This window comes from Pelodiscus sinensis, chromosome 3, assembly GCF_049634645.1.
Source record: "Pelodiscus sinensis isolate JC-2024 chromosome 3, ASM4963464v1, whole genome shotgun sequence".
NCBI classification, from domain to species: Eukaryota; Metazoa; Chordata; order Testudines; family Trionychidae; genus Pelodiscus; species Pelodiscus sinensis.
The window spans coordinates 139,121,362-139,148,085 of NC_134713.1; the positions used below are offsets into that span (position 1 = coordinate 139,121,362).

The 26,724-nt window shown below is 51.5% G+C and overlaps 2 protein-coding genes across 11 annotated transcripts in view; one reads left to right on the forward strand and one right to left on the reverse strand.

Annotated features, from left to right (window-relative positions):
• ABCC10 (ATP binding cassette subfamily C member 10) overlaps positions 1-7,615 on the forward strand; it is a 31,846-nt gene extending 24,231 nt beyond the window's left edge. For 5 of the 8 annotated variants that reach the window (XM_075924991.1, XM_075924988.1, XM_075924992.1 and 2 more), the window contains exons 17-22: positions 1,039-1,199; positions 1,593-1,846; positions 2,245-2,390; positions 2,899-2,996; positions 3,272-3,384; positions 6,877-7,615. In XM_075924991.1, coding sequence (XP_075781106.1) covers positions 1,039-1,199; positions 1,593-1,846; positions 2,245-2,390; positions 2,899-2,996; positions 3,272-3,384; positions 6,877-7,012 — 908 coding nt within the window. In that variant the 3' untranslated portion in view covers positions 7,013-7,615. Of the gene's footprint in view, positions 1-796; positions 1,004-1,038; positions 1,200-1,592; positions 1,847-2,244; positions 2,391-2,898; positions 2,997-3,271; positions 3,385-6,876 lie in introns of those variants that run through there. The other 3 variants (XM_075924995.1, XM_075924994.1, XM_075924996.1) reach the window with 2 other exon arrangements.
• Positions 7,616-8,805: 1,190 nt separating this feature from the next.
• On the reverse strand, positions 8,806-24,737 carry DLK2 (delta like non-canonical Notch ligand 2). 3 transcript variants are annotated; one of them, XM_075924998.1, is made up of 6 exons: positions 24,293-24,737; positions 20,125-20,226; positions 18,261-18,324; positions 14,535-14,665; positions 11,938-12,082; positions 8,806-11,017 (listed from the first exon to the last, which is right to left on the reverse strand). In XM_075924998.1, the coding sequence occupies exons 2-6, from the start codon at positions 20,195-20,197 to the stop codon at positions 10,240-10,242; spliced, it is 1,191 nt and encodes a 396-aa protein (XP_075781113.1). In that variant the 5' UTR covers positions 20,198-20,226; positions 24,293-24,737; the 3' UTR covers positions 8,806-10,239. The 3 variants fall into 3 exon arrangements, with proteins under 3 accessions (XP_075781113.1, XP_075781114.1, XP_075781112.1); XM_075924999.1 differs by having other exon boundaries at positions 24,300-24,346; XM_075924997.1 differs by lacking the exon at positions 24,293-24,737 and adding an exon at positions 23,986-24,257.
• Positions 24,738-26,724: the final 1,987 nt, after the last annotated feature.

Here is a 26,724-nt window from a genome sequence, read left to right on the forward strand (position 1 = left end):
CCCCCACACACTACCTTTTTCAAGGACAAGGTCTCCTCATGAACTCATCCCAAGTTTTTACCTCTTTCCATCTGCATCAGACTATATCTCTGCCGACATTCTTCCTCAAACCGCACATTAGTGTGCTTGAATCAGTCACGCACACACTGGATTTATGCAGGGCTCTTTCCTTTTATTTACTGCTGACAGGACCTTTCAGGAGCTCTCCTAGGCTGTTTTTCTGTTGCTAATCACAATGAAGGCCAAACCACCTCAGCCCAGCGACTCTCTCACTGAATTTCAGACCGTATAAAACTTTGTTACTCTTTATCAGATGTTAACCCTGCTTACAACATAAGAGCACACTCAACTAGAGCCATGGCTATCTCTGTGGCCTTTCTCTGAATGGTCCCGATAGTGGCTGTGTTAAACGTCTGCTACCTGGTCATCAGCGCACACATTCACAAAGCATTAAGCACTTTCTCAGGGACTTTTCTCTAACTCAGATTCTCTAAGGCTGTCCTATCTACTGCATTCATGCCAGCTCCGAAGTCCCTACCTCCTTAAATGGATATAGCTTTGTAGTTACCTAATGTGGAGCACCCAAGGGGATATCTCGAAGATGAAGAAGAGGAGGCTACTCACCTGTGCAGTAGCTGATGTTCTTCGAGATGCGTGCCCCCCTTGGTGCTCCACAACCCTCCCTTCCTCCCCTCTACTTTGGAGTGCTGGCCTCCTTGACGGGCTATATGCTTCAGGGGTAGAGAAGGAAGTGAGGAGAGAGGGGGCTCCCACATGTGCTATGTTTGCACTGTAGGAGTGCGCAGCTTAAGGCATGTGCATGCATGGCCCCTGGGACCTACTATGAAGACTCTGGAGAAAGGGCTCGGCAGCAGCGCACTGACTTAACGCAGAGCACCCACAGGGACACTCCTCTCGAAGAGCATCTGTTACTGCATAGGTGAGTAACCTCCTCTTCCTTGTCCCCCTCAATCCACCCTGACTGGAGCTGCTTTCTCCACTCCTTCACATGCCTGCCATGATCTCTTATCATCTCAGGTCTTGTGGGCCTGGCCCTCTCGTATGCCCTGTCTGTCACAAACTTGCTGTCCAGCCTCATCTCCAGTTTCACGCAGACAGAGACCATGATGGTGAGTGTCGAGCGAGCAGAGGAGTACTCCACCGATATCCCCATAGAGCCCCAGGAGCAACTGATCCAGGTAAGATCTGCACTCAGCCCTCCAGGCCTGGCTTGCATCCTATCTCATGGATCTGTTCTTTGCACTGGGTCTCCTTTCTGTGCATTCTTCCCCTCTGCTCAGGTATCCCATAGGGTCCTGATGTACTGGTGACTGGTTACAGCCATCTAATGAGTGGGTGCTGAGGACTGCCAGTCAATCTACAAGAATTGCTCCGTGCCTTTCCTAATACCCCTTTCGCTCCCCCCTCAAGGTCATGTGCAGTGGGAGGAGGGGTGGGTGGAACAGGGCTGGGATGCAATTAGGTGCACAGGGATGGTCAGGAATTGAGAAGCCAGGCAAAGAGACAGGAAGCAAATGGGACAGATCCTGGTAGTTGATCCTGGTCACATTTCTGCCTCTTCTTCATTTGAGGTTGCCCCTGACTGGCCGAGCCAGGGCCTTGTGGAGTTCCAGCAGGTGGTTCTGGTATATCGGCCAGGACTGCCCAATGCTCTGGATGGGGTGACCTTCACCATATACCCGGGAGAGAAAGTGGGGATTGTGGGACGCACTGGATCCGGCAAATCCACCATCTTCTTGGCACTCTTCCGCATGGTGGAGCTGAGAGGGGGACACATCCTCCTGGACAATGTTGACAGCCGGCTGGTGGGCCTGGAGAGTCTGAGGTAAGGTGGGCAGAGCAAAGGTAGAAGCAAATGGCATTTAGGATTCAGCCAAGAGCCCTTCCACCAAACACAGGACTTTGGTTCTAATGGTTGCCAGCAAAGCAATAATGAGGGAGTTGGTTCTGGCCTCTTCTGGCAGTTTCCTATCTGATGCTCAAATATTTCTGAGTCCTCTCCCCTCCTTCCCCCTCCCCCCAGTTGTGTACGCTGAGGCTTTCCAGGCTGAGAAGAGCTCTGCCTGGTCCTTTGTGCATCTCAGATGCCTTGGTTACAGTGCCTGTGGCTGAGATCGGCCCAGTAGAGTCAGGACCAGCCTTGTTACCACTGGCTCCAAGGAAAAGCCTTTTGCTTCCATGCTGTTCCCACCTGCTAAACCTTCATCTCTCCACTCCCTGCAGATCCAAACTGGCCATAATCCCCCAGGACCCATTTCTGTTTAGTGGGACAATCCGGGAGAACTTGGACCCTCTGGGGCAACATACAGACTCTGACCTGTACCAGGTGCTGGAGCAGTGCCACCTACAGGAGGTGATTGCTCAGATGGGTGAGTCCAATGCCAGTAGGAGATGAGGAAGCTCCGGTAGCAGGCAGAGCCAGTGAGTTGGAGATGATAGTTATGGGCCTAAATGCAACAAGGTCTAGCATGGGAGGGTGAGATCCCAATGGGATCCAATGGATTGGCATCTGAGGCCCAAGCAGAATCCTGTAACTTCCAGTGGAAGGACATGAGCACGTGAGGTATCTGGTGAGGGTGGTGGGCAAGGCTCTGGCAGGATCTGACTAAAGGAGGCTGGGCCCTAGGGGATTAGAGTGTGGGGGAAGGATAAGGGCTTCCCAGTCTCTCTCACCTGTCTCCATGATCCTAGCAGAGGGTACACCTATAGTGTTAGTGACAAATCTTGCTTCTCTGAGTCTAAAATCCCCAGGCTTTGGGCTGGGGCTGAGCAGAAATGAAGTTTTGAGTACCACCTGGAAGCTCCTGGTATAGGCAAGCTGTGCAGGGTTCTAACCAAAGATTTGCTGGGTGAGGGCTTATCCTTGTCTCCCTGCAGGTGGACTGGACTGTGAGCTGGGGGAGAGAGGAAAGAGTCTGTCAGTGGGACAGAGGCAGCTCATGTGTCTTGCAAGAGCCCTCCTGACCCAGGCCAAGGTGAGCGCTTCTAACTCCCACTGGAGTCTCCCTTCTCAAAGCAGGGCAGTTACTTGTTTGGAGAGTGGGTGCCTGTTCCTGACTCTGGGAGTAGTAGGGCAGGACCGGGAATCTGTGTCTGGAGGCCCTAATGAGGAAATGGAATGTCAAGTGGTTAAGACTCAGGGCTGTGAGCTGATTTATGCTGTCCTCTGAGGTGTATCTCAGGGCTGGGAGCAGAGATCTTTTCCCATGGCATGGAGATACCCTTCACTCAGTTGCTGTTTCACTGACAGGTGCTGTGCATCGATGAGGCTACAGCCAGTGTGGATCAGAAGACCGATCAGCTGCTACAGCAGACCATCCGCCAGCGTTTTACTGACAAGACTGTGCTCACAATTGCTCACAGGTATGGCCAGCTTCCCCTCAGGCCAAGGGCATGTCTCCTCTGCACTGGGGAGCAGCCTCTCCACTAGGGATGTAAAATCCTGTTTAATTGGAACCAGTTAAACCTTAAGTTAATCATTTAAATCTGGACGGGTGGAGGGAGTACTCCACCCCAGCTGTGGGAAGGGGCTGCTCTGGCCGGTCCTGAGTGCTCCCTGCCTATAATGAACCATGTGGGGTTGGAGCAGCCCCCCTGCCTCTGGCAGGCAGGAAACATCTCCAGCCCCACTCCTACTCTCAGCCCCACCCACAGATCTGTGCTAGAGGGGCTCAGGCTAGCCCTCTCAAAATACTTGTGTAGATGCTGCGGCTTGGTATAGAGCTCAGGTTCTTAAGCCAGAGTGTGGGGTCTTGAGACCCTGAGCTCCAGCCCAAACAATGGGAAACATCATCTGCACAGCTGTTTTTAGAGTACTAGCACAAGTCTTTCGCCCTTGGCTGGGAGACTGGCTGCCAGGGGCAGCGAAGAGCCTTCTACTTGCCTTATGGAGAGAGAAAGGGGCAACCCTCTGTTTTTAAACTCATTGTGCCACACCTTCCCCCAGCCACACCCAGTGGCCACACCTACAGTCTCAGTAATGTGACTGCCCCCCACTTTGATATTAGCTCCATATGTGAGGTGAGTCACAAAATCAACATGACAGGATTTTTCAAGTGCAAACCTGTCTGTTTCCTTTTGCTGCTCCGGAAGGAGTAGGCATTTACCATCCCCCTTCAGCATCTGTCCCTGGGCCCCAGTCCGCCTGACTTTGTCTCCAGGAGCATCTGGATACTGTCCAAAAGTAAACTGTTCCCTTTCATAGGTGCCAGGTGGAACCCAGCATGTTCTGTGTGTCGCTGGAAGCTGTCTGAAAGGGACTTGCTTTCCTACCAAATAGAACAGGGGTACTGCAGCTTCAGAAGGTGAAAAGGGGTTGAGAATGCAGAGAACTGATAGCCTGACAATTGTACTCAAAGCTCCCTGCCATCATGGAGAGCTGAGAGGTGCTGAACATGAAACAGAGCTGGTCTTGCCCAGTAGAGGGCACTGCAGGACAGCCAGAGGATGAAACTGAACAGCCATCTCTGGGCCAGAGATGGATGCCGTAGCTCTTCAGATGGGGGGCCATTACCACTAGGTTAAAAAGATCCCAGGGAAAGAAGAGACTGGTGGATAGGGAGAACACCTTGCAGCCAAGCCATCTTAGGCTGTAGACTAATCTGATCTGGTCACAATATCTCAAAAAAGATGCATTAGAATTATAACAGGTACTGAGAAGGGCAACAAAAGTAATTAAAAGCCACAAGGAGTCCAGTGGTACTTCAAAAACTAAGATATTGATTAGGGTATTTGAGCATAAGCTTTCATGAGTGCATGCTCTAATACCCTAATGCATTTGTTAGAATGTAAAGTGCCACCAGACTTTGTTGTTTTTGCTGAAACAGACTAACACAGCTTCCTCTCTGATAATAATAAGGGTATTGAGCAGCTCCCACCTAAAGAGAGATTAAAAGTCGGGAGGACTGTTCAGTTTGGAAAAGAAACAGCTAAGGAGGGTGTGATAGAGGTCCATAAAATCAGGAATGGTGTGGAGAAAGCAAATAAGAGGGTTATTTAAGCCTTCACATAACACAAGAACCAGGCATCATCCAGATAATGAGTAGGCAGCAGGTTTAAAATAAGGATGTAAGCGACTAGTTGTCTATCCCATAAGTATAAGCTTATGGGATAGTTGAGTAGTCACTTGATTAGTCGCTTCACCCTCCCCTTGCTGCCTCTATCAGAGAGAGGCAGCAAGGTGGGGAGCAGGAGCCGGTGCTGCGTGGGGGGCACGGGAGGCAGAGGCGTCCCTGCTGCTGCGCCTTTCCCTTTGAAGAGAGAGCCCGCAGTTCTTGTACATTTCAAAGAGAGAGGCGCAGTGAGATAGCAAGCACCCCCCCTTATCGAATAACCGAGTAGTCGATGGAAATTCCATCGACTACTTGATTTGATTATTCGAAATGTAACATCCCTAGTTTAAAACAATCCACAGGAAGTACTACTTTACACAACATACAGTCAGCTTGTGGAACTCCTTGCCTGGGGATGTTGTGAAGGCCAAAATTATAACTGGGGTCAAAAAAAAATTAGGTAAGTTCAGTGATGATAGATCCATCAATGGTCATTAGACACAATGGTCAGAGTTACATCCCCATGTTCTGTCTGTCCCAAGCCTCTGACTGCCAGGAGTTGGGAGTGGACAACAGGATGGATCACTTGATATTTGCCCTGTTCTGGTCATTCACTCTGAAGCACTTTTGAGATAGATGGGTTTTGGAATTTTTTGTTAGATGGATCTGATCAAATATGGCTAAGTCATTGCTTGGATGGGAGATCTTTAGGGAAATCCAGGAGATGCAAGAGTAGTTGGTACTTTTCTCTCCCAGTCACAATTGTTGCTTATACCCTAGCCTGGCCCCAACGGTTATGGGAGGTGCTGTCTTTTGCGGGAGATGAAAAACTGAGATCATGACCACCGGGGGCCCATATAAAAATCCACCGTTACTTTCTGTAATGGTTGGGGCATTAATGTCTGTTCTGATCCAATTGCATTCCTGTTACATCACACAGCTCCATGCAGTTTAATATCATACAAGTTGAACTTCTTTAGTCTGGCATGTGCTGGTCCAGCAATATCCATGGTGTGGCATAATTTTAGTTAGCTGGCTGTCCAGTTATCAGGGCTCTGGCCAAGTTTCTCATAGTCCCATGAAGTTTGTTTACAGCCACCAGTCCTGGCTCTCAGTCTTCTGTGCTTTATTTACCTTTAATTTACCCCTAAATGCCTTCTCAGAGCTCAGTAAGCAGTGGAAATGTTGGTAATGCTGCTAGACAATGCTGACCTTCCATGGCTCAGCAAATTTTCTGTTTTGGCACTGGTCAAGTCCTGAGGGTGCTGGACTAGAGGGGTTCAAGCCGTACCCATTAATAATACTATATCCTCCCACTGTATCTGTGTGCTTTAGACAGGAATGAATGTAGGCTTCTCACACCCTGAGAAGTGAGTATTACTAGTCCAATTTTACAGATAGGGAAACTGAGGCTCAAGCTGGAGAAGTGACTCACCCAAGTTCACATAGCCAGTTAGTGGAAAAGCCAGCAGGTGCCCCAGGAGCTCTGATTCCCAGCCTCCCTGCTGTCACCTGGAAATGCTATCTTACTGCGCTCTTGCCCTGTTTTAAAAGTTGTTGTGTAGTGTTCCTGTTAAACAGCTCCCAGATTCCTCCCCAGAGATGGCTGCATTTCAGCACTGAAGGAGTGATCCCTGTATGTAAGTGCTACCCCAGCAACTGCTATGAGGGGCTCTGTAGAAATGTGTGCTTGTGAGTGGGGGTGTCCCAGGCGTCTGTGCTGCTGAATTGATTTGGTATGTCTCTCTGCACAGACTATGGCACTCCTGCCCCTTATGTCTGTGGTTATATTTGCTCTCACCAGGCTGAATACCATCCTGGATTCGGACCGTGTGCTAGTGATGCATGCAGGGAAGGTGGCAGAGCTGGATTCACCTGCTGCCCTTAGCAAGAGGGAAGATTCCTTGTTTCAGCGACTCTTGACCAGTGGGCAGCAATGACTTCCCTGTGCAGAGAAAGCAACCAGTAACCAGCACCTCCTCGCTGCACATCTGCAAATCTCTTATGTGCTGGACCTCACAGGCTGGTGAGTGCAGGCACCCACTTCCTGCCGGGCCTAGAGCTGCCATATGGGATGCACTAGCCTGCACAAAGGACAGCAGAGGGTGACACTGGCTCTTGGCTCAGATTCTGCTCAGAGTGGACCATATTTCAAGTGGGAAGTCATAGGAGGATGAGGCGCTGTTTCCTGAGCAATGATGGAGCGAGACCAAGACTTACTAGTCTGCATCAAGAGTCCTAAGATGGGGAAAAATGTTTCTAGCTTGTGGCAGCACCCCCTTTGGTGTAATGAGGGTTTAGTCTCTACTGTCAGGTAAATCGGTGGCTCCTAGTCAAAAACACGTGATTCTACAATAAAGGGCAAATGTTTTTCTTAAGCTGCTTGTTGTTACTGCTCCCCTTTCTCCAGAACCAGGCCTGCTCACAGGCTCCCTCCCTGACAGAAGATTCCCTCTCACACACGCTGTTTTCAGAGACAGTCTCCTCAAGGCAGCCCAGTGACTCTCCATACTGACCCCAGTGACAGGCAGGGGCTAGGAGCCATGGTTCCTCTCTCCCTACATCTGCTGAAGTAAGCCCTTATGCATGTTGTGAGCCCAGCACAGGCTGCAGATACCTCCTCCCATGAGCTCTGGTTTCCTTATGCTACAGCCTCACTGGACCGATTAGTAGGCATTGGCATCATTAATATGTAGAGGTATGCTAGTGCTCAGAGATAGTGTCAGTGTTGCATGTCGTGTTCATCATGGCTACAAGGGGACACCACACCCTTCAGGTGTTTAAAAGTCCAAAGTTAATCTAGGGAGCACTGTTCCAAATGAGATGTCATAGCTCTCATCCCCAGCTCCATAGCCTCTTGGGGCAGGATGCTGGAGAACTCTTCTCAGCACAGCTCTGATTCTAGCATGACTATAGAGGACCTGTATTGAAGACTCGAGCCTGGGGGTCTCACATGGCAGGGTAGAGACTGCCAACCTGAGGATGTGGACAGGGAATGAGGGGGCAGCAGATCTAGGCTTTGAATCCATGTTTCCCACACAGTCAGATTGGCCTGTATAAGCCGAACCTCCCCATGGATGGGTGTTTGAGCAAATGTTGCCCAAATTACTTCCAGGTTCCCTCTCCCATCCCCCCGCTGCCAGTAGCCAGGCTAAACAGGTTCATAACCCATCTCACTCCCTCCTAGATTGTGGCTTGGGGAGCCTGCCATCACTGCACAGTCCAGCCCCTCTCCAGCACTCTGAGGATACCCATAGCAAAAGCAACCCTTTTTCCAGGCTGTCCTGAGATACAGATGCCACTTCCCTGCACCTGAGGCTGCAGGATCTAGCTGCATCCCTGCGGGGTGCCCTGGTCCCTCTGCCCATTGTGTTGTGTCTTTCTGTCTTGGGGTGATGGGGACTTCTTAGTCCTAATAGGCCCCATGGTTGAGAGGGTCTCTCTGGGGTGCAGCACAAGGATCAGGGATTGCAGAGCAGCTCCTCCAGCAGAGCTCGAGGGTGGACTTGACCGAGAGCAGCAGGGAGACCACCACCAGCAAAGGGCTCATTTAGCCGCTGAGCTGGTTCTAGTATTTTATTTGATAAAGGTACATCATCCATCGGTGTATTTAAAAAAAAAATCTTGCTGGTGAAACCCTAATCCTCTCTCCCTCCAACCCTTTTGTCTGTTCTGCCTCATACCCAGGCCGGAGCCCTCCCTTCCACCTCGGGCTCTAGCTCCTTTAGCCTGCCTGGGGAGCGGCCTCTGTGGACCCTGCCTGAATCTAACATAAGGTTGCAGGGCAGTGGGGAGAAACAGGGAAACTCTCACCACCTTGTTTGTGGCGCTGTGTCTAGCCTTATGCAGGGTCAAAGGTGATGAGATTGTACCCGACAGGAGAGGACCTAGATTCATGATTAAATGTCCCATTCCCTCTTCTGTCCCATTCCCTTGTTGTAGGGATCAGGTGTGCTTCCGACTGCAAGGTGCACAATGGCTGCTGGGCAGGCAGGGCCACCTTTCTGTTCCCAGAGGGCGATCCAAAAGTTTAATCTGCCCCTGCATCCCCCAGAGAGAGCCTTGCCTGCACTTTGTATTGCAAAGCGCTATCAGGGCTGGTGATCGGCTACTCCCAGCTCTGTGCCTGGGGTTACTGGGGAAGACAGTTGAACTGGGACATGGACCCTAACTGAACCAACCAGAGCTCACTTCCAGCCTCCTCCATATTCAATTCCTCCTACAGGGACACATGGTATAGGCCAGTCCCATCCTCCTCCACACATTGGGGAGCTGCCTCTGGCTCTCCCCCTTAGCGAGCGGGAAAGCGGAAGCATGTGCTATGGTTGGGAAAGAGCTTTTTGAATTACTATTAGAACACACACAAACCAGCCCAGACTCTTTGGTTAAGAGAAAAGAGACCCAGGGATCATTATCAGCAAGGTACAAAATATTCTTACAATCCCCAATCCAAGAAGAAGGGACATGGTATCAGACAGAAAAGGGCAAGATGGGCTCTCATGCCACCTCTGGAGTCACTCCTAACCAGCTCACAGCACCACAAGGCTATGGAGGGAGTCTGTCTGCTCAGTTCTTGGGCCTGTGCAGTTTGAAATGGGCATACTATGGCCACCAAAGAGCTGAGAAGCCCACAGTGTTACAGAAGGGCCACAACAGCTCCAGAAGCCCTAGCCCCAGTGTGAACAATAGGCCAAAGCTGGCAACAGTGGCCAGCACTAGGAATTACTCAGCATCCAGGAGCCTGGCAGAGTTTGTTTCACAGAGGATCATGCCTCTCTCCTGCTCTGGCACCATCAGTCTCATGTCTAGCCTGGGTTAGTATAAGTTGGTACCAATGTCTTCTGGCGCTAGCTGATGAAATCCATGTGCTGTCGCTTCCAGGAGTGGGCTGGTCTGACTCAGCCCTTGCTTTGGACTCCTAGGTACGCCTGGTTGATGAAGATGAATTGGATCCAGAACAGATTGGTCACGCCCTGTTTGAGAGCTGTGTCTTCAAATACAGATTTGCTGCCCTGTGGAAACCCCCACCCCACTGAATCACAGGCTAGGTTGCACCAAAGACCATTAGTACTTTGGAGATACTCAACCGGCATGACTCCCGGGGCACAGTTTAAAGGGTTCATTGGCATGACTGCCTGCCAGGACCCCACTCAGAGTGCCAGAGTCCTCACAGCTCTGTTGTCTTCCTGGGCTCTACCATGACTGTATTTAACATGCCCATTTGACATTCTTGTTCCTGGAGCTTCCTTGCAGCCTGTGAGGGGCTTTGGCACCAGTTTGACCTCCGACGCCCTCTCTGCCAGTTCCGCAGCATTAACAGTATGGTCACCAGGACCAGTGCGGCTGTGAGTGTCCCAAACACCAGCACGGTCACCAGCTGGGACTCGCTCAACCCTGTGTCCCGCTGGGTCACCACCTCTTTCACAGAAATTTTCAACAGCCCTCCCCCACTGGCTTTCTCACTGTGGTTGGCAACCCGCTTTCCAGTAACCACAGTCCTGACTGGCTCGGGCTGCGTAACCCAGAGATACTCGCTGGTTGTGCTTTTCAGAGGATCATTGTTCTCCTTGTTAGCAGAAAGGTAGAAGGGGACCCAGGTCGGTTCCGGAGCAGAGGCCTCACACGTTTTGCCAGTAAAACCCTCAGGACACAAGCAGTCAAAATCATTGATGCGATCGTAACACTTTGCCCCATTTTTGCACGGGTGGCTGGCACAGTCGTTGATGTTGATGGTGCAAAAACGCCCCTCAAAGCCCACCTGGCACTGGCAGGAAAAGCGGTTGATACCGTCCTGGCAGATGGCACCATTGGCACAGGGTCGCATCAGGCAATCATCTACATCCTCCTCACAGAGGGCACCGACAAAGCCAGCCAGGCACCTGCAGGTGAAGTTCTTAGCAAAGCCGTTCTCGTCCTGGCACTGCCCACCATTCCTGCACGGAAACCTGCAGGCAGAGAGCAGGGACAGATCACAGGCCTGGACAGGACGTAGCTCTGGCCCCAGGTTGGCACGCGGGCTCAGGGTAACACATACACATGGGCTCAAGTGGTGCTCAGGCCATGTGCTTGCTTTCTGCACGAGGGGGAATTGCACCCTCAAGCAGGTGAGAGTAAAGGACAGATGTTTGGGTCCCTCCTACACAGAGGAGAGAAAAGCCTCCATGATGCCTGGATGGACATACATAGATACACCTGGAGCACAGGCCCCTCCCACCCTTCTACAGAGTGTGGCCAAGGTACTGGCCAATCCCACACCAGGGAAATCCTAAAGCCAAACTTTACAAAGGGGAAGGTTGGCTCCCAGTAAGTTTCCCTGAGGGCAAAGCCGAGGCAGTGTCATTGGCTCCGTCTACACTGTTTGGTTTTTGCAGAAGAGGAAATGCAAATGAAGTGCTCATTTGCAAATCTTGCACTCATTTGCATAGTCTCTGCCAATCCTTTTTGCGGAAGAGGTTTTTGCGAAAAAAACCCCACAGTGTAGATGGGGCCATTTTTCAGAAAAAGAACCTTTTGTGCAAGATCCCTTATTCCTCAAAAAATGAGGTTTACAGGATCTTGCGCAAAAGGGTCCCCTGGCATGCCCCCGGACGCGCGACCCCGCCCCCGGGCGCCCGGCGCGTGAGTGGCCCCCACCTCCCGGGCGCCCGGCGGGTGAATGGCCCCCACCTCCCGGGCGCCTGGGAGCCTCTAAAGGTTGGGGACCACTGAGCTAAACCAAAGCTTGCCTAAAGATTAGGAAGGTTTTGGCTCAATGCCATAGACATATGGAAATCCACAGCTAATGATCCAAGTTTGGCCATTGATTGGTAGAGTAGAAGCTGTAGCTAATGCCTTATGTAATCTCTGCCTGCCCGGCTGCTCTCACCCTGCCTTTTCACATGGCCCTGTCTTCCGCTCACAGTCCTTTCCATGAAAGCCCTCAGAACACAGGCAGGAATACTCCCCGTCCCCATCGTAGACGCATCCAGCCCCATTCTGGCAGGGGGGGTTGTGTTCGCAAATGTGTACATCTGAGGAGAGAGAAACAGGAGGCATTTGGTGAGCTGAGCTGATGCCAACAAGAACTGTCAAATCCACCCCAAAGGGAGGAAATGAAGCACGATCTGCAGCTTCTCCCAGCCTTTGCAGCGTAGCTTTTACACAGAGCGCCTCAGGGTACAACACAATCAACTCCCTGCCATCAGGGGAGCTTACAGAATTGCTTGGCCCCTGGGCAAGGTGGGGCGAGGTTGCTCTGTGCTCCTGGAAGGAGCAGGGCCTCAGGTGGAAGGGGCAGCCAGCCCTCAGAGCCAGTGGAGCGTACCGAATGGCACTCCAACTGCAGCAGCGTCTGGGAACCCTAGGCCCTTTTGAATCACTGGGCCCCTGGGCAGTTGCCTCCTTTGCCTCCCTCACCCCTTCCATCAGTGGGCCTGTCTGCCATTGTAGGGGCTGACCTCTCTGGCCCTCCTGTTCTCCACTTGTGGCACACGCTAGTTTAGCTTTCTGAGGGCGGCAAAATTTTGGTCTAATTCTGGTGGTTGGGCTTGAAGTCAGGGCAGCTGAGTAGTGTTTAGTGGCTTGTGGCACAGAGGGGTCAGATCATCAAGATGAGCTGGTTGTCCCGACTGGTATTAAATTCTAGAACTATGTCTACCCTGGTGGCTTCTTGCGCAAGAACTCTTTTGCAGAAGAATTCTTGTGCAAAAAATCTTCCACAAGAGCACGTCCACACTGCCACGTGCTTTTGCACAAGAGCATCCATGGCAGTGTGGACGCTCTCTTGCGCAAGAAAGCTCTGATGCCCATTTTAACCATAGGGGCTTCTTGCGCAAGAAATTCATGTTGCCTGTCATGGAAGAGCTTGCACAAGAGGGCTTATTCCTCGTGGGGAGAGGAATAACTCATCCGGAAGAAGCCCTGTTTTACAACGCTATACTGTAAATTTACTTGCGCAAGAATGCACATGCAGTGTAGACAGCAGGCAAGTTTTTGTGCAAAAACAGCTGTTCTTGCACAAGAAGCTGCCAGTGTAGACATAGCCTAGGACTCTTCAGCTGAAGCTCTCAGTGCATGTTTGCATTGTTCTGTAGTGGGGGAAACCTTTGCTGCTCTGCCTCTGAGCGCTGTGGAATTACTGTATGCTGTAGCCTGTACTAAGCATGTTATATAGCGTGAAATAGAATAGTCATGTAACCGCATCAAATGGTACATGACTATTCGATAGTCCCCAGGGGTGGGGCCGGTAGCCGGTGCTCTCCGAGCCTCCTGCTACCCTGCACTGCTGTCTCTCTTATCAGAGGCAGCAGCACAGGATGGCAAGTGGGAGCTGGTCCACAAGGGAATCCAGTTTAAAAACCAGCTTCCTGCATAGACTAGCTCCTGCCTGCTGCTCTGCTCTACTGCCTCTGATACAGCAGCGCAGAGTGGCAGCAGCCCCTGACTGCAGAGGGTCTAAACTCCCCACGGACAGGGCTGCTGACGCTGAACAGCCTCTGTCCGTGGCAGGCCCAGGCTGTAGGAGGCAGCAAGGCAGGTGGGTCCATGGAGCCTGCATGCAGAGAGAGCTGTTTAAAAGCCAGCTTCCCACACGTCTCGGCACCTGCCTGCCCCTTTACCTTCTGTGCTGTTGCCTCCATGAGAGGCGGAGACCAGGTGGATCTGGTGCTTGTGGGGAGCCGGCTTAAAAGCCAACTCCCCATGGACATCAACTCCCGCCTCTCCCGCCTTGCTGCCTCTGACATAGAGGCAGCAAAGGGGAGGGGAAATGCATGTAGATGACAGGATTAACCAATAAACTCATGCGTATCAGTCAGTCGTGTAGTCGTCTACACATAGACATCCCTAGTCTGTACTCTCTCCAACCTGAAGAGCAGAGCCCGAAGATCTCTGGCTGGAGGACAGATTAGCTACGCTGCCATGAAGCTGCTTCCTCACTCACTCCCATTTGAAACTGACTGAGTGGATCCCACCCAGCTGGCTTCCAAATGCAGGAAGTGCAGCTGGAAATAGGAAACAACTGTCAGCAGTCCCAACCGTGAGAGAAAGCCAGTGAATACTGTTAATGTCACAGCATCACTGGCCCTGCAAACAGGGATCAGAGTCCAGCCGCCTAACCACTTTCTGTAGAAAGGAAAAGAGAGGGGCCAAATCTCTGATGGAAAGATAAGACTCCAGCACACGTGTCACATGAGAAACAACTGGTCACCTAAACAGCTGCATCATCCTTCCCTTTAGGGGATGTGTGCTGGGCTTCGGCCCTACCCATAAAAGAGTAAAAAGTACAATTTCATGGGGATACACTCAGGCAGCTGGATTGACACCTGGTGCTTCTAATCCCTGTGCCCTCCACATTCCCCTCCTCCGCTCTGCAAGGCAGTTGGACTCTCCCCACACCACATTTTCCCCATCTGGAGTTCTTTCTTGTAAACAAGTTGCCTGTTGCTGAAGCAAGCTGATTCCTGTCCAGCTGGTGGAACTTACCTTTGTCACAGAACTTGCCAGCCCAGCCATTGTGACAGATGCATTGCCACGGCTGATGGCATGTACCATGGAGACAGCTCGGCATCCGCACACACTGCTCGCAATATTCTCCTTCCCAGCCTGGGTCACACCTGCAAGAGGTCAGTCTGAGCACAGCAGTCTTCCCCAACAGCAGCACAATACAGGCAAGAACTGAGTTATATAATGGCTCACACAATTCTGTTTTCACACAACATCCTGCACTTGCTAGAAGTGTGTGTGGGGGGGGCTTGGAAAATCCACTCTCAAAGCGCTCTCCCGAGGCAGAAAATTGTTTCTTCTGAAAGACCATCAAGGCCGACGAAGAAGCAGAAATGACAAATCCTGGACATGTCTACACTATGATCATGAGGTGTAATGGCAGCTGGTAGATGTACCCAAGCAAGCTTTATTGCAGCTAGCTTGGTACCAGCAGCAGTGAAGCTGGGAAGTACTGGTTGTAGAAGCATTCGTGGAACCTTGGGTAATTCCTCTGTAGCTAGCAGGTGGTGCCACAGAATGACTGCTCCAGGACTCAAGCTAGCAAGATTAAAACTAGCTTTGCTAGGTCTGCTCGGTTGCAATCACACTCGCAACTACTGTGCAAATGTACATCTGGGCTGGTAACATGGCTGTAGTGGCCTTTTGTGCTTACACGACAAACACTGCTACTGTGTTTATTTTCTCCCATAAAAGCTGGAATAGCAGCACTCGCTTTGCACTCTTCATTGTTAAAGGCCTTTTCCAACACTTAATGCCTTAATCCTCCCAAAGGGTGAAGGTAAGTATTATCCAAACTTTACAAATGTAGGAACTGAGGCAGAGAAGAAAAGGGATTTACCCTACAAGGCTACACAGGATGGCAGAGGCAGAGCTGGTAACAGAACCCCAGACATATGGCCAGCAGCCTTGATTTTAATTGCAAGTCCACATTATCCTCCTCTCAGTAATCTGCTCTGTATCCAAGTATCAAATTAGACAGAAAGAAAACGCCTGTATCTTTCCAGCCAAGTTAAAGGGCAGGTGGCAGGCACCATCAGGAAAGCAGAATTCCTCCAACGGCTTCACAGCTTTATGCATTTTATTGCCGTCTTTTACGAGTATAATTTGTCCATTTCCTTCCTGCAACAAAGTGCCATCTTAACACAACACGCCCCCTCCAGGCTGGCTCCTGTGCTAAACAACCTTTGCCTCAGTTTCCCCTACTGTCCTCTGGCCTACTCTAGCCATAAGATTATCCTTGCCCCCAGCCAGACCAATTTGCAAACTCCTGCCCTCACCTCAGTGGACAAAAGAAATATCAACAAAACCAAACCTTCAGATGGCCTCCTCTTCCTCACAAGTGTGCATCATCTCCTACAGATTGTTCTCATACCTTATCTCCGGCTCCCATGTCTTAAATAACCCACTGTCCAGGAGGTAACACATTCTTCCCCCAGCCCCTCAGAGGTTCAGGCAAGCTATAACTCCTCAGGGTCCCTGTCTCCAGTCCGGCTTCCAGCTCACTCCTGCAGTAGCTAGCTGGCCTGCCCCACTTCTCAGCCTCCTATCAGGCTGCTTCCTATAGAGGAAACATTCTCCTCTCCTCTCCTCTCCTCTCCTCTCCTCTCCTCTCCTCTCCTCTGGGTCTCTCCTCACTAAAGCTGTGCCTAGACTACACAGTTCTTCCAGAAAAGATATGCAAATTACGAACCGTCTACACTGGGCCAAATGTCGGGAAAAAAACCCTTTTTTGGAACATCCCTTCTTCCTCATAAAATGAGGTTTACAGGGATGCCGAAAAAACACGTCTGCTCTTCCAAAAATATTTCAGAAGAGCAGATGCATTCCTTGGATGCGGCAGAGTTTTTCCAGGATACTGTACCTTAACTGGGCTCACCCAGCTCTTTGTAGAAACAAGCCCTTTTCTTCCCCCAGTTGGGCTTTATCTCTAATTAGGCCTGGCTGCCTCTCCAGGTATGAGCAGGCAAGTTAATTGGTCCTTCAGGCCCATATGAATCCTTGATCAGCACATGTGGGATGGACACCCCATTACACTTCCTGAACTGTGGAACTCAAGAACCTGTACAATAATCCAGATGTGAAACAATGCGCAGTACCCCCGATGGGGTCCCTGTGTTGTATCAACTTATTCCACAAGCTTCCCATAAGAGTGTGATGGAGAAACCAGTCACAGCAGTACACAGTAGCATTCTGGATCTCAAAGGATGAGGGGGGGCACTGATTGTAAGTGTTCCCTTATTGGACAGTGCCTGCCTCTCCCATGGGAGATTAGGTGTCCAAGAAATAGATCCCCTGGAAGAAAGCAAAACTGAGCTGAGGTCACAGAACGGGGGCTACAGCTACTCTTCCCTCTTTTGCACAAGAAAATATGCAAATGAGGCAAAGCCATGAATATCACCGTGCCTCATTTGAATACTTAATGAGCCATCATTTTGCGCAAAACCCCCCTCTTGCACAAGAGCCGTTCTGCTGCTATTTTTCAGGAAGAACTGCTCTTGTGCAAGAGGGGGGTTTTGTGCAAGAAGGAGCAGCGTAGATGGCTCCTTTTTGCGCAAAAGCCCCTTGTGCAAAAATGGCAGCTCATTAAGTTTGCAAATGAGGCGTGATATTCACCACTTCACCTCATTTGCATATTTTCTTGCGCAAGAGAGGGCAGTGTAGCCGTAGCTGGAAGAAATAAGAATTGGACACTAAACGTACCACAGTATTAAACCTCACCAACTCAATGCAGTGCCTACAATTCCGAAAGATCCCTGCTGAGTTTTCAGCTTCTCCGCTTCTGTAGGAGGCTGAAGGAGCATGTGGGCAATGAAAGCTGGCAAAGCAGCATAGGCTAGCCAGACTCTCTGAGGATCAGAGGGTAGCAAGAAAGGGCTACCAAGCTGCAGAAGGATTCAAAGAACAAGTGGAGACCTGAAAATGGAGGCAAGAGCTACCACCTCTATGTCCACCACAACAACTCGCAGCAAGGTTCACAACCTGACTAGCACAGCACCCTTGTCTTGATCTTGCCTCCTCTCGCATCCCAAAGCAGCCACGTCACCATCTTAGATGCCATCCCCCAGTCCCAGCTGCAACAAGTAGCACAGACAGAGTACAGCTACTGTTACAACTGCACCCTCTGCCAATATTCAAGCCAGTGCTGCTCTTTCTGTTGTGGGCATCAAAGCTATTGTGTATATTATGTTTTCTGCAAGTGCCCATGTTGCACAGATGCAGGAAGACAGTCCCTGCCCCCAAAGAGCTCACAGTCTAATTTTAGCTGCTTACCGTTAAGCTTTTGCTGCTGCTGCTGGGGTGGCTATCCACCACCATATAGCTAAGCCTTGAGGAGCCCTGAGGATCCTCTCACAAATTGCTGTGCTGCCTCTCAGACTGCTGTTGAGATTATAGGGGCCACTTTGCCTCTGCAGAACTCTGCAAGTTAGTTGTCTTCAGGTGGGATCTAAACGCACTGAAGCAAAGCCCACAACAACGGACAGAGGGACCCACACTTTCCCACCAACAGCATGGTCTGTCCAAGCAGCTGTCGGAGTATGTGACTCTTGGAGCCTGGGGACTGAGATTTGGGTGAACTGAGGAGTAGAACGAGCCCTTCTGCATCCCTTGGCCTAGGAAAGGGTTTAGCTATCCTCCAGAAATAAGCTGTGATGCAAGAGAGCTGCTGTCCGAAGAACGTTTACTGTTCCCCACCAAACACTGTACCTGCACTTGCCGTCCTGGTCACAGGAGCCGTGGGCCAGGTTACAGTGCTCACTGCAGTCATCACCTGCAGTACAGGTCAGAGAAAGGCAGTTAGTGCACAAGGAGGTGAGAAAAGCAAGCCCTTGCTAACATACACCCGTGCATGAAAGCCCCAGGTTCCAGGTCTGCTCATGTCAAGGGCCTATATTAGGTCACCTTATCTATGGCACTTTCCTACGGCTCTTCTGGGAGGGAATGTGCATTACTTGTGGGTTTACAGCACCCAGGCCAAGAGGGCCCAGTCCTGACTGGTACTCCTATAACATAATAAATGATAATGAGAGGGAAGTCTGGGACTAGCTTCTGAACAGTAATCTGAGGGGTTTTAAGGCCCATTAGAATGTTTTCTATTCTAACGAGTCTAAATTTCTGTGTCCTTTGGGAAAAGCCGCATTGCCCTGGGATGTGAGGTGAGTGAAGCTGGACTGGCACCATCTCAGTCCCCAGCAATGCCTCCCCCCGTAGGGCTGCAGATGCTTTCAGAGTGCTACTCAGGTAGGCTGCGAGGCTCTGCCATGGCCAGGCTGTGAGCAACAATCTCACTCTTTGTTGCAGAGAAGGCAAGAGGGGGGCATTATAACCTGACGGGTGTCGAGTTCTGTTTATTTATTTAAAGGTCCCAATGGCTGTAACTGAGCCACGGTCTGGCCCTGCTGCTCCTCATCGAGTGTCTCCTCTCATCTCCTGCCCTCTTCCTTCCTGTTCGTTGCTCTCTGACTCCCTCTCTCTCTGGTAACCTTTTCTTTCCTTCCTGTTCACTGATTATCACTGAGACAAACTGGCTTTGCAGGGCTCAGGAGTGGCCATTAGGCCAAATTCAGAGCTCTCAGTCCCGCATGTGGGGGGTCTGGGACAGGCTGGGGGAGCGCCACTCCCAATCATGGTTAGTCTTCAGCTTCCAGCGCCATGGGTATTAAGAAAGCAGCTTCTCAACCTGCCCCTTGTCCAGCAGGTGTCACTGCACACCTGAAACATGGGGTAGAGGCAGACAGACCAGAGCAGGAAGGGAGACCTGCATGTGGTAGGAATAGGAGAGCAGAAGCAAATGTCAGCCCCTGTCTTGGAGATGGAGGACTGCACAGCGATGGAGTCCATCTCTACGGCCCGGTATAGGGTCTAGAGTCCCATCAGCAGAGCTTATGTCAGGCTGCCAGCAAAAGAGACTCTCTAAGCTATACCACGTAGAACATGAGAAATCAGAGGGGATGGTGTGTTCTCCTCACAGCATCCTTAATGGCCTTCACTGTAAGTGGGAGGCAGATGTCCTATGGCCCAGATCAGAACTAGAAACTCCCATAATGTGCCCTGGCTAATCTGGAGCAGCATGCGGGGCCAGGTCAGCCTGTGGCTGAGTACTGTCTCGTTGCACACCTATAAGCACGCAGCCACGGAAGGTGCTTTGTGGCCACTTAACTGGGGCATATTCAGGATCCAAGCTGGCCTGTTGCACTCTCCCTGCCTTTCCTTGCCTCTTGGAACTGCCCAGCAAAGACAACTTGTCTCAGCGATAATAGTGATAATCCAGGCTTTCTTACAGAAAGGGAGTGAGCTTTGTATACAGCCCAAGGGAGTCCTGCGTTCTATCCCCTTGGGCATTGCCTAGTGCTGCGCTGGTACGACACACTGGGAAAGCAGAGCGGGGAGCCCGTCTGATGGCAGCCAGTCATGCACAATATGCCTACTGGCTAAGCAGAACCTTTGCTCTCGTCCATCAGATCCGCTTCCTTTTCTTTGGACAGCAGGGATGTAATGAGACTTCAGCAGCGCCCTGGTGGGCTCAGAAGGATGGACACAGGAGGAAAAACACATTTCTACAGAGCCTCACCTTGGGCAAGATGATGATGGGCCAAGAGGATCCAAACCAAGGACATGAGCTGAAGACAGAAACTTCTGAGCATGGTCAATGTGGCCCCACCGAGATGAGCACCTACAGGGACATAAAGAGCATGGTCAAAAAATCCTCTCCACCCACCCCTCTGCAGCCTTGCTGGGTTTGGCTCAGACACCCCTTTCTCCCTGCCATCCTCTTTCTGAGTTCTGAGTTTACATGCTTTCTACAAGGGCTGTCCATTTGTCACAGTCTCACTACATCTCTTCACCTGGTCCTTCCGCACTCCCTCCTCTCCTGGGGACAACCAGAGCTACATGGTCCAAACAGCCTCCTTTAAAGGTATGTAACAGAACTATAAATTGGTGTCTAATGGCTAGGACTATTAACCTGCAGCCTATCCATGTATCTCAGCCTTCTCCTCAAGAAATCCCACTTCCCTAGCATAAGGGAACCATCCCCTTTTTATTCAATCCTGAAATCACCCACATGACTCTAGCAATGCATCATAACTGCATTCCAAATGGATGGGTCACATCCTGATTAAGGATTGGTCCTAGTTGGGGTTGATCTTGCTTTGGGCAGGGGGCTGGACTTGATGACCTTCTGAGGTCTCTGCCAGCACTAGGAATCTATGATTCTATGATCCTCTGAAGTGCTCAGTCTATGCTGAAGGGATTGCTTCTTAGTCCTCATACTGCTGTCAGTTGCACTTTGTGTCCTCTCACTAGACTCAGCTGCAGCTAGCAAACCTAATAAAGCTGAGGGCTACACAGGGAAACTGCTTCTATCTCTGCCAGACTCCAAGGAGAGGGGAGGAAAATAACTCTGTCCCACTCTGGCAGGTGGTCAGCACTGCCAGGAGTAACGTTTGCAGGAAGTAGGAGTGGGATAGAGGCCCTTAGACATGAGGTTAAAGCTTGAAGAAGCAAAAGCAAATGTTCCCTTTCTTAACTGATTGCTGTTCATTTTTCCTGTTTCTCCTGCCTTCCTGCACAGCCACTGGTGGTCCCAATGTTTCTGAGTCCATTTATTTTCCATCCGCTGCTTGTTCTCCTGGAGCAGCATTTTACTATTTCTCAAAAAGGCCTTGTTCTTTCACAGCTTTCTGAGGCATGTTAGGACTGTTGTGGGCAGGCAATTGTAGAGTGCCACCATAGGGACAGAAATACAATAAGATCAGAAGGGTCAGTCAATTTTCCTAGGAGAACAACGAGCATAAAGAAGGACTCTACCCAAGTGTGTGGATGAGAAGGACGGGCTGTTCTACCATAAGGATGGCTTGCAAGCTTTGCAGTATTGGGCTGAATTAATATGGATGGGAGATTTCCTAGGATTTGGGCAGCAAACTCTTTTCAGGAAGTAGCACTGATAGAAGGACTGGACTGTCCTGTTGTCTTAGGGGTATGATGCTGCTAGAACAAGAGCTGGCAAGATGCGGCCCGCAGGCTGGATCCATCCTACCAAGCCTTTGAATGCAGCTCACCCCACCTGGGCCCTCAGGTAAGGAGCAGCCCAAGGCCACTCAAAGCAGCTGGCTGCTCCATATGCCTCTCTGCACTGTGGTGGGAGGGGGGAGGTTTCATGGACTGCCCTGCCCCCAGCACAATCTCTCAGCTCCCATTTGGCCAATTCTGACCAATGGGAGCTGAGAGATTATGCTGGGGGTAGGGTAGCACAAAAAGCCTCTCCTTCCCCTCCTCCATGCATAGCGCAGAGAAACATATGGAGCAGCCAGCTGCTTTGAGTGGCCTTGGGCTGCAGCAGGCAGGGAGCCTGCCTAAAGGTCCCGCTAGGCTGCTCTCTGTGAGCCACCTAGGTAAACGCCTACTGGCCAAAGACTGCCTATGGCACCCCAGCCCCTCCCTTGCCTGGGTCACCACCCAAACCCTTTGAACAAACTCCTCCCTCGGGTCACAAATACTTTCCAGACCCTGCACCCCCTCCTACACCTTTCCCCCAGGCCAGAATCCTTTCCTATATCTATATCCCCTCCCAGACCCTGCATCCCAATTCCCTGCCCCATGCCACAACCCCCTCCTTCACCCAAACTCCCTCTCAGAACCCACACCTTCTCCTGCACCTCAGTCTCCTACTCCAAGCTCCCTTCCTCAACCACCCTCCATCCCAGACCCCACCTAGAAAAGTACAGCCCTTGGCCACTTACTAAAATATTGGAGTTGGGCCCCCATCAAAAATTATTGCCCACCCCATGCTTAGAAGCATCTTTCAGCTGAGCAGAACCACGATTCTAACCACCTGTGATCATTAGAGGTCCCATGGCACTTCTGATTAGCCTGACCAAATTCCACCTCCCTGAATTCTCCTGCAGTTACATTTGGGCACTGGATTCCCCTTCACTTCCTGTCCCAAAATGCTGTGTAGTGCTAGTGTGTGCTGTTGAACAGCTGCTGCATTTCAGGAGAGGGGGAAGTGATTCCTGTGAATCTTATAAAATAATTTAGGGATTATGGCTGAACAGTTGGCAGCCTGCTCCTCCGGGGCCGCTAGGAGCTGAGCCTCACTCCACATGTCATTGAAAAGGTCATCTTCCCTTAGATTTCTCATGAAGTCTCCCAGTTTGAGGCATGACCTCTCATCTTAACCATAATGTGGGTATTACTCCCAACACTGTACCTGCAGTTAAGGCAGCACCTCCCAGCACTGGTGGGGAGGCAGCCTGCAAAGACTGTGGGATCCTTTGGAGTGAAAGGCTCTAAATAAACGTAAAGTGTTCTGACAATGCTGAAGGTGGTGTGAGCGGGATTGGGATGGGGCTAGGTCTTTATTCCAAGCCCTGGGTCACTCTCATGAGCTGAGGGAACTTTCTTATTTTGATACTCCTGTATTTATTAGGCTAGCTGAGTAGGGATTCTGAGGGCTAATAGACCAGGGGGTTCTGTGCCTGATGGGGGGTTGGTGTCTCAGGTTTACTGGATCTGCTATGGTCAAACCTCTAAAGCTCTGCTCTTCACCAAGAGCTGCCCTCCTGACCTTTCTGATCCCTTAGCATTGACTTCACAAACACACCAGTTTGATCTCCCAATTGTCCTACTTTCGGAGGGGGGGGGAGGTCTCCACAGCTCTGTTTTAGGACAGGGGGTTAAGCCTAACCTAGCTGTAAATGAAGACAAAGCACCAAGTGGATCAGCTGAGAAAAGCAACCTCCTCAGAGACAAGAATTGTGCCCTGCCCCCAGAAGCTGTTGGAGGGGATGCCGCTGAATCTCAGACCTTGATATTGCTCTAGCTCCACATTCTGGCTTCCTGAGGCCAGGGCCTGACTCCCCCTGGCAGGATGGAGTGTGCAGGGGTGTTCCCCTCGCGGTTCAATGCCTACGTGGGGGGCACTGTCAGCCTCTGAATCCCCCATGACCTGCCTAGCTCCCCGGCGTCTCTGAATTCAGCCTGATCCTCAGCCAGCGAAGGGTAGGGCGCTGTCCCGCGGGGGATGGGGCTAAAAGAGATGGCCCTGGAGATCAGGTCTCCAGAACCGCTGCGGTCGCCTCCCCTCCAGCCCCCGGCTCCCGGGCCAGCTGCAGGGGGCTCGCGTAGTGCGGACACATGCTGCCCCCACCCCAGCTCAGCCATATCCCCCCCCGCTTCCCGAGCGCCTGCTCGGCCCCGTAGGGGGCGCCCCCCGGCAAAGGCCGCCGGCACCGGGAGTCCGACGCCTGGACCCGTGCGGTGTGGTGGGGCAGCTGCAGCTCCGCCGGCTCCTGCCCCCACCCCAGCAGCTCCTCCGCAGGCAGCCGGATCCTCCCTCCCCTCGCGGCCCCCCACCCAGCCCCGCGCCCCCTGCGCCTTCCGCAGGCCGCCCCAGCCCCTGCGCCCCCCGGGGCCGCTGCCGCCTCCTCACCTCGGCGATCGCAGGGGCTCCTTTGGTCTAGCGCGGGGAGCGGCGGAGGGGGGCTGCCATGCCCGGCCCGGCCCGGCTGCGGGGGGTTCGGTCGGCGCAGGGCTGCGGAGCTGCTGCGAGGCTCCCCGCTCCGGCTGCTCCTCCCGCCGCTGCCGTGCGCTCAGGCCGGCTGCCAGGGGCTGCGTGTGGCTGCACATCCCCGCGCCCTCCCCGGGACATGCCGCCTCCCGCAGCTCGACTGCGAGCGGGAGCCAGGAAACCCAGCGCCCCCAGCCGCAGCCAGCCCCCCCGGCCCTGCCCCACTCACCTCTCACCTGCTCCGGCCCGGATGGTGGCGGGGAAGCTACCTCTGCCTGAGCCGAGAGCCGGGCTGACGCCTCCCTGCCCCCTCCTGGGAGATCTTTCCCCCTCTGGCCTCCACCGCAGAATCTGCCCCAAGGGCTGTCCCTGTTCCTGCTCACCTAGGAGATGGGGGCAGCTGCACACCAGAGCAGGGGAGGGGAGGAGGAAGGAAAGAGCCCCCTTACAGACTCAGAATCTGCCCCAGTCCTGGGGGAGGATCCCCTTGGGTGGAATGGCACTGCAGCCCCCTCTGGTCTGCCCAGGAAACACTGAACGGGCGTGAGGGGGCTGAATAGCCAACCCTTCCCACCGCTGGGGTGCTAAGGTCCCCTAATGTATGAGAAAAACAAGGGGGAAGGATATACAAGGATTAAAAAGCTAAGGAGAAACCACTAGGTGCCAGGAACCGACCCCAAAGAGAAACATGGAGAAACATGTGAAAGAAGGAGAAACTCCCAGGCCAACTCTTGGGTTACCCCACGTCACAGGATGCTGCTGGTTGTGGAGATTTTAACTCCCCACCTAGTTCTTGGCAGGCAGCCTAAATCTGCTTCATGGAGACTGACCAACAGATTCTCAGGGATATCAACACAAGGTTCCTGCTGGGAATGAGGGATGAGAACCAAGCAGCTTCAGAGCCACATGGTGAATAGTGAGGGACTCCCATAATAAAACATAGTTTTGGCTGCTCTGACCCCTAGTGGCACTAGCACCAGTGTGGCTCCCGCACAGTCCTTGTGCGAACCACAGAATACCACATTTTAATCACTACATTATCTAGGTCTGCCTCCATCAATTATTTCTGCTCACGCTTGCTGCTTTTTTTCTACATGTACTTTCATTGATCAGTGCTCTTTCTCCCATTATTATCATCTTTTGAAGAACATCTCCATATTCTATTTTGATGTTTATATTGGACATTCATGCTGGATTGTCTGAGTTAAAGTTGAAAGCGCCTCCTTCACCCTTTCCTGTCTATTTTAAAGGCTGCCCTACAAGCTCTGCCAGTTTTCAGCTCAAGGGATTGCCCATTGCTTAATGTAGAGTGATCTTGACAGTCACCTTCCATCAGAAATCTGAATGCTCTGTGAATCCCAACCCCCTTCTTCATACCCATCCACAAGCCATTAACTGAGCTTCAGTAACTACCTTCTTCCCTGCCCACTCAAGATTGCAGGGCTCTCCAGGAAAGTTACTCATGTGGCAACCTTATCTTCAGTCAGCTGTTTGCTTGTGTCTGCATGTGTGCCTGTAACAAGGATCTTTCTGTGTGGTGACAAGGACCCCGGGGGAGCATCTGACTGTTTTATCTGCATCTTCAAGCCAACTTGCTCCTCTACAATCTCTGTTTCCTTGCTCCTCCAGAACCCTCCATTCCATTGAACCTTCCTAACCTCTTAAGACATCACCGGGGGAGGTGCTGATGTCCCAAAGCTCCACCAGAATTAGACAGAACAATTAGTCCTCTGCAAGGCCTCTCTCCCATCCAGGAATTTGCCTTCCTGCCTATTTCTGTGTAACTCCGAAGGCCTTTTCAGGTTTCACTCTTCAGCATTACCAGTCTGCTCCGCCACCTGCACACTTTCTCCTCTTCCCCTTATCTGCCACCCAGAGCTTGCCACTTCTTACCACTCCAGAATGGCATCAGTTAACAATAGCATCACAGCTACTAATGCTGCCCTCCTTGTTTAGCCTCCCCCAATACTCCTGACTCGCCATCTCCACTCTCATCATGTCTGATTGACTTCTCTAGGATCATGTCCTTGTCCCTATGCTGGCTCTGCCAGCACTATGATTACCCATTCATTTCTTTAAAAACAACAAATAGTCTGGTAGCACTTTAAAGACTAACATGAATGAATGGTACTATCTACATGTTTTGTTAGTCTTTAAAGTGCTACCAGACCATTTGTTGTTTTTTAAGTTTATCCTGTACTGACTAACTCAGCTACTTCCTGCAGCTTTCATTCATTTCTTGGCAGCTCTGTCCCTACTGCACTTGAAGCTGCAGCATGCCTCAAGAAATTCATGTTTGACCATAGTGCTGTCAAGCGTGGCCCCAGATCCACCGTACTCTTCAAAGCAAAATGCTATCAAAAATTATTTCAACAACCCCTTGCTGCTCTCACAGCATTTGTGGTCCATTTCAACTGGAAGTCCAGAACACTGAAAGCACTCTTCTCAGGGCCCAGATTTCTCCCCTTTTTCAGTTAGGCCTCCCACACACTTGACCTCAGGGTAGCATTTGACATGGGCTACACATCCCCCTTGCGCTTCAGGCTGGTATGTCTGCTCCCTAACTACCTGATATCAAACCTGACTTTATAACTGGCTCACTCGCTTCAAGATATCATTCTCTTCTCTGTCCATCTCTTCCCACTTGGCACATCAGTTCAT